Source organism: Miscanthus floridulus, chromosome 7 (genome assembly GCF_019320115.1).
Source record: "Miscanthus floridulus cultivar M001 chromosome 7, ASM1932011v1, whole genome shotgun sequence".
NCBI lineage: Eukaryota > Viridiplantae > Streptophyta > Magnoliopsida > Poales > Poaceae > Miscanthus > Miscanthus floridulus.
Genome location: NC_089586.1, coordinates 112,688,395 through 112,695,703, shown reverse-complemented (window position 1 = coordinate 112,695,703; position 7,309 = coordinate 112,688,395). Strand labels below are relative to the sequence as shown.

The window sequence follows — 7,309 nt, the reverse complement described above, 5'->3', positions numbered from 1 at the left end:
TATAACGACATAGAGGAAGGGTGAGAACACAGAGGTATGATTCACTGAATGTTAAGCGCCTCTTGTACACATGAAGTTCATGCTAGTATGTTTCCCCTAAAAATAGGTAGTATAATGCTAATGATCAGTTGCTAATGCCTCCTTATTTATCTTCGAACGAGGTGCTCGTTATTCTAGAAAATTCTTTCGAGTCATTATGCGTTTGATCCAGAGCTATGTGTTCTCTTGTAGCTAATTCAGCTGCTCCCTCTGAGACGCCGACGACAAGATGGCGTCGAGCGCCTCCCTCACTTGGGAGATCTCCGGCGCCTTCCCTCCCTGCGCCGGCCAGAATTCGTCTGTTGCAAGAACCTGCAATTGGTCAATCAATACAAGTAGCACTAGTTAGTTACCACACTTCCATGCGCCCTCTAAATTGCTCATACAGTATGCATCCATGTGGATGTGGTACCTTGACTTGCAACTCGAGGAACTTGACGTAGCTGATGGCCTTCTCGAGCATGGTGACCAGGTCGACCTTGGTGCCGTTGGGCACCAGCTCCTGCAGCGTCCGCAGCCGCTCGCTGATCCGCTCACGCCGATTCTGCAGCAAGAACGGTCTCAGATCACCGGAACAGAATGCAAAGAACTGAAGCGCCTCGATGGACCGGGGGAGAAGAACTTGAATTTCGATCACCAAACAAAACTTACCTTGGCCGCGAGGCTCTGGGGGTCCTTGGTTGGGGTTGTGGACGCCGACTTGGCCTTGCTCGCCTTCCTGCCCGCGCCGCAGTGCTTCTTGGGGCTCACGGCCTGCGGCTCCGCACTCTGCACGCAATCGTTACAAATTCTGGGTGAGTCGACATGCGCAGTCCAGACTCCAGACCGAAACAGACAGAATTGTGTTGGCACGGCACGTACCACGTAGGTCCGTTTCTGCGGGGCGCGCACCGGCGCCGTCGTGCGCTCGGGCGTGCCGCCCCCGCCCGACGACGCGCTCGGGAACAGCAGCCCGAACGGGCGCCCCGCTCCGCCGGACGACGACGCCCCCTCCGTCAGGGTGAAGCACCCTGTGGAGGCGTCGAAACCCACGGAGGCCGTCAGCGCGTGGGGCGCCTCTGGCGCCGCGGCGGCGCCGTAGCTCTGGTCCATGGCGTCGATCCACGCGTCGCTCTCCTCCTCCTCCTCCTCAACCACAGCCGCCGCCGCTGCTGGCGTGGTGCCGTTGAACGCCAGAACGGTCGACGCCCCGGTGCCCGTCCAGGCGTCCCCGGCATCCGACGCATAAGCGGATGCCCCTTCCCCGAACAGCGCCGCCGACGCGTCAAAGCCCAGCAGCGCGCCGTGGCCGTAGCCGTAGCCGAGCGCGTCGAAGGCCGCCGCCTCGGCGCTGTCGAAGCCTCCGTACCCACCGTGCTTCCTCACCAACGCCATGATCGATCGATCACGATCGATGACCTCTGCTAGTTACTTAGTTGGAGACGAAGAGAGTGGCTACTCTGCACTACGAGCTGTGTACTCCCCTGCGCGCCAACAGACGGCTCGTGTGTTCGTTCTGGAGGAGTGTGTGTTCGGTCGGCGCCATGGTGTGTGGCTTATATACGCGACTGGTGACGCAGTGCACATGGGGCCAAGCAGGATTTGCACAGCTGCATTAAATGCGCGAGGAAGTTAGATTAGGGATACTGTTAAGTGCTTAACTCGGATTAAATAGAGGGACAATGTGCTTCGGATACTGTTAATTCCTGGCTGACGCCGGGGGCAATTCCCTGCTGTTCTTCAGCTGCCTGTTCTTAGCTTGTCTGTAAGATTAGAAACACGATGCTCCACTGCTCTATTTTTAAGTACAATTAATGCAGCATCCATGCGTGTCATTAAATGCCGTTGATAGTGTTCCCCTTGCCTTCTCTGATCTGAGAGCAACTAGAAGCTCCCTTAATGCGAGTCAAGAGTAGCTATACAGGCGTGCATGCACGTCGACGTGTTGAGTGTGAGCTCGATCAATCTCCTCGATCGATCATGGCTTGCTATAGGGCAAGCGCATGCACATTTCACAGTCAAGTTGATCGAATATGATCGATCTCCATCTGACTCTGTGTTGGTTTTGCGTTAAAAGAAGTGTTGGTTTAATTCGCACATGACATCGTTTCTAGCCTCTCTTACATCCGACTTCAGTAGTACTCATATAGAGGGTGCGTAAACATTTCTAATTTACATTCTCTCACGATATGTTTCTATGATTAATCATAATCATTTTATAAAACCATTTGCCTCTTAGGTATGGGCTAGGCCCAGCCCAGGCTTGTGTGGTTAATTAAGGTTGTTGTTCCCCTCAAAACAAAAATAAGGTTGTTGTACACGACCTCAGTTGAGCATTCAGTTATAGACTGCGATCGCATGTTCGCCGGAGGAGAGGGTGTTGCGAGCAGATTGAACATACAAAGCTCTCCCGCCCGCAGGTCTATTCTAGAAATTAAGCTGGCTACGTGACTAATAACCACAGAACGAGCAATGAATCCCCAACAACAAACGAACAAGGGGCGGGGCATTTTCGGGGAGTAGCCCCCTTCAGAAGAAACTTCCTGGCACATACATTAAGGGATAAATTATAATTCCTAAAGAAATCAATATTTTATAAAAAATCATATAAATAAAAATTATGTTCCAAAAATACATATTTTTTATGGATAAAGATCAACTTAAATACAAATCATTTCAATTTGTTGCACTTAAAAGGAATAAGTGAAAATTTTCGATTGCTAGTGCAAAGCAAAGACAAGAAATAGAATCAGACGAAACTGCTAGTAGACCATTTCACATGCGTAGTGTAAAAAGGGGAACTGGCCGATTTTTGGATGGAAATGCTATGGCGTATGTTCGTTTGGCACATATTCTTGTGTTTTGCAATGAAATCGGAACGATTCTGGCAAGCCAAACGGGCCCTCAATCATGTCATATGAGTATACATAACCGAAGCTTGAGTAGGGAAAATTGTATGGGGACAGTCCTTATTAAAAAACCATGAGCACCCACCATGGATTTATGACACATGTCTATGTTTATGCATCCAACGTATGAAAATGTTGCTTAAAGGTGGGTGGCATGTCTAGTCAGGGCAAGTGCAATTACTGGTGCTTTATTTTATGTTACTCCTACATGGAAAAGAGTCAATAGAGATAGGAGATTACTGTCATTACTAACTGCTAGTACCATGTCCATCCTCATAGGCACCTATATCAATATCAAGTCCAAAATGACGAGTGTCGTCCCATCACTAATGGCACACTTTAGTGATGGACCTCAATGGTCACCTATCATTCAAGTGTGTCACATATTGGATAGGAAGATACATGACAAATCACTAAAGAAGTCATAAGTGATAGTTTACATGACACCATCATTAGTGACTTAACATAACCCTAGAGCAAAGCTAGGATTCGCACGTCGTCATCTTCCCCACAAACAACAAAATACAACAGCATTGCATACACATCGACAAATAAACATATATATTACAATTCACATTAGCATCTATAATCACACGTATATAGTTTTCACATTACATATTTATTCAAATATCCATGTTTGCGAACATATACACAAGTCATAAGACTATAAAATAGTTCATTCCTAAGTCAGCTAGTCTTCATGGTTGACAACAACAATCCCAAATACACATATAGTCTCCATATGAATAACTGCATGCATAAAGACACTACCTACAACAACGAAGGGCAAATCCAATGGAATTCCATCAATAGAGAAATTGCTCATGCATGAAAGAGCTTGATATTGCCTTCTTAAACCCTTGCCAATTCTGTACTAACCATTGTGTACCCAAGTCACATCATGACAAAGCATATTACTTTGCTTAATATAAAATGGGAAGTATCTTGTTGTTCCACCAACAATCCTACAAAAGAGAGCAAGAATTAAATAGGAATCATCATAGTATACCGAAATCACACTATACAACAAAATTCACGTCACCAACCATGACAAATGCATGTGACGTGAAAAATTCATATCATTAAATTCACATCCTCGTTGTGTTTTAGTACTTTGAATTTCAAATAGTTATAGTCGGGTAAAGGAAACCCACACTCTTTCCTACAAAATCATTGTAACTGCTCTTTTTCATATACATAGTTATCAAGTGAATGGATACTAAAGTGAAAGGAGACTAGATGCCTATGTGACCCAAGAGTGGGAGGGTGGTGTGATGACTTAAAACTAACCTAGGTTCCTACTAAAACTTTACTTCGATCTAAAACTTGACTTCAAGGTAAACCTAAACCATGTTATTTAGATGTGCAACTAGCCTTTTGTATCATTTTTGTCCATGCACAAAGCAAATTTTGCAACCTAGAGCACATCCTATCAACTAGTCTATCAAGCTCTAAGAAAATAACTAAAGCTACTTCATGAAAGATAAAGGCACACAATGGAGAAGTGTAAACACGGTAAGTAAGGTGAAGAACAGGAGATGCATAAGGTCTTGGCACATAGATGTATCATCTATCTTGTAGTACTAGCGGGCAAACACACCAACCCTAGTCCATCTTGGAGCTTCGCAAAAAGGTATGTGTATGGTCACCAATCTTCTCCCTAATCAATATCATGAGTTCACCATGAAGTCTCCCACCGAGCTAGATAAGCAACTTGCCACACAAAGGCAAGTCTCACGTCAACCTATCAACCAAATAACTTGACATAGTCTTCACTACAGAACTTCTCCAGAAAATAATGGTATCCTCCTCGTCCAAACAAGTTTCCATCACTGCTCCACACAAAGAGGTTCAATAACATAACCGGTGACACACAAGGATCAACTACATCATCCTCCAAATAGGTTTCTACCCAGGATTACAAGGGTGGTTATATAACGAACACCTCCTCATACCCTCTCCTCTTAGGCCTAATCTTGTACTATTCACTTTGACAACGTGATAATGGCCTTGTATTGATAAGTTTGGTCCTTCTATGGACACATACTCTAGTGCATTCTCGTTGTCTTTCTTTGCTATTATTGCACTATACTGTGCAATACTCCTCTGAGGATATTTCTTCAAGCATCAGATTATCTAATCTTTGTTTATTTTACTTGTCTTCGTCTACTCTTCATGGCAGTGGTGGATTCAGGATTCAAAACCAAATGGGGCCAAGCTTGTTGATTTTAAATCAATTAGCACAATTAGTATATATAATTATAAATTTTATGAAGGGGCTAAATGTACTTTTGGGGAAAAATTGTGGGGCCAGGTGGCACCACAGCTTGTACCTAGATCCGCCACTGCTTCATGGCATCTTATCATATATACTGAACTATCCTCACCCATATATAATGATTGAAACATGAGGCTATGTATAAGCCTGGATGGAGGATCATTCCGTTTAATCAAACCAAAGGAGGAACCACCTACATCAATTGGTAGACCTTTAACAATTACATGTTTTTCAAATTGTGAGTTTATCATTTTACATCAACATAAGTGTTATATTATGGTGAATATCTTTTGGGGGCAGTAGTGGGATGCCACATTGGAGGCCGGTATATACTGGCATCAAACATGGGCCACCACATGATTTTGTAGTGGACAACACGACACGCCCCTCCACACACACACTCTGATGGATACAGATATACTGCTACCATTAACCATAGTAGATCCCTAAGGGTATATTTGTAGAGCTCCTGTCTTGATTGTTTGTGCGAAGTGATTTCCTAAGATAAGTGATTCTATGGTTGAATGTGATCCTCTAGAATAAGAATTGATTTTATGCTGGAAGTAAATCCAGAGAATCTAGTTCAGCCCCTAAACACTAACCAGTTGATTTTAGAGAATTACTTTATAGAATCAACATAGAATCACTTTTTATAATTTACAATTTGGTAGAGGTTCTCCCAAATTCACAACCTAGAAACTACTTTGGAATCTCTAAAAAAGGCTGAAAACAATCAATTATGTAATGCATGTATGAACTAATAAGTAGTATAATTCATCGTTACAAGATACAAAACATAATGTACTGCAGTGTGAGCTGATAAGTAGTATAATTCACCAAATTACTCCCTTCGTCTTGAAATAAACACATCTCCTTTCTCGAGTAGACAATTTTTTAAAAGTTTAGCTCAGTTCATAGAAAATAGTCAATATTTTTATCTCCAAATAAGTTTATTATAAAAGTATGATATATATTTCAAGATCAATCTAATGATATTTATTACACGTCATAAATATTAATATTTTTGTATATATTTAATCAAATTTAAAAAGTTCAACTTCTCAATAAACGAGTACACACTTATTTTGAAATGGAGGGTACAAGATATAAAAACAAAACATAAGCTACTTAACCGTAGCTGGTTGAGGACTGTGTGTATAGTTCGGGCAAGTGCAACTACTGATTCTTTTGCTTAGTTACTCCAGTTGGTTAAGTCTGCTACTATACCAGTGAAAACGCTGTTACTGCTAAATCTAGAGTTTTTTACTGGTCAACTAGTAGATAAATCCACCTCAAAGAAAGGAAGAAAAGAAAATTGACAGATCCCTAGCTAATGCGGCAAGATTACGGCATTAATGGCGCCCGTGCCAGCCAAGGCTGCTCGATCAATTAATCCAGTCATGTGGAGTTCATTAATGAAGGCAACTTGCTAAACCTTCCTGGCCAACTTGGGAGTTGACGTGGATCTTCCTGGCCTGTGTCCTGCATGCACGTGCAAGTGCAAGTGCTCTCTCCACCCTCGTCCATCGATCCATCTCTAGGATTCCACTGCAACAATGGCGGATGCAGCAATGACCAGCTGGGAAGAAGAAGGGAGAAATGAACCGACCAGCAGCAGACATAAAACTAAGCGTGCAGCTCGCTATGTTATTCATGGAGCGTGCGGCATGCGGCATATGCCTGCCTCAGGGGGTACGGGATGCACACGTGCATCGCTGACATTTGAGGCTACAGGAGCCTAGGACAACGCACGCACGCGTGAACGATCTACTACACCGTCGGTAACTGTCAGTTGTTCCACTTACCGGTCAGCAGCACTGTAGCAATGCAAGTTTGATACAGCACCTATTCTAAATTATAAAATATTTTACTTTTTCTAGATACATAGTATACACTAGGTACAGATGTATAAAGTAATGTATCTATAAAAGTTAAAGAGAAATCTCTTTTTTTGAAGGGACGGCAAAAGCTTTGCCGTGATTTATATTAGGCGAAGAAAACAAAAATACAAGTGTCGGCCTAGTTTTTTTAATGAAAAACAGGGCCCAAAAAACACCAACTAAGAGAGTGCACCACTTGACTACATGCTCAACCTTGAGCCAAC

General features: G+C 43.3%; 1 protein-coding gene across 1 annotated transcript; it reads right to left on the bottom strand.

The window, feature by feature from the left end:
- Positions 1–231: 231 nt before the first annotated feature.
- Positions 232–1,413, bottom strand: LOC136464302 (putative transcription factor bHLH086). The gene is made up of 4 exons (XM_066463266.1): positions 901–1,413; positions 691–807; positions 452–583; positions 232–351 (listed from the first exon to the last, which is right to left on the bottom strand). Exons 1-4 carry the CDS (start codon positions 1,411–1,413, stop codon positions 232–234), a joined length of 882 nt encoding a protein of 293 aa, XP_066319363.1.
- Positions 1,414–7,309: the final 5,896 nt, after the last annotated feature.

Excerpts from the sequence above, each read along its gene's own strand:
- LOC136464302 (XM_066463266.1), bottom strand. The coding sequence starts at position 1,413 with ATGGCGTTGGTGAGGAAGCACGGTGGGTACGGAGGCTTCGACAGCGCC. Across the intron at positions 808-900 it reads CGCAGAAACGGACCTACGTG|AGTGCGGAGCCGCAGGCCGT; the intron begins GTACGTGCCGTG and ends GATTGCGTGCAG. Across the intron at positions 584-690 it reads CCCAGAGCCTCGCGGCCAAG|AATCGGCGTGAGCGGATCAG; the intron begins GTAAGTTTTGTT and ends TTCTTGCTGCAG.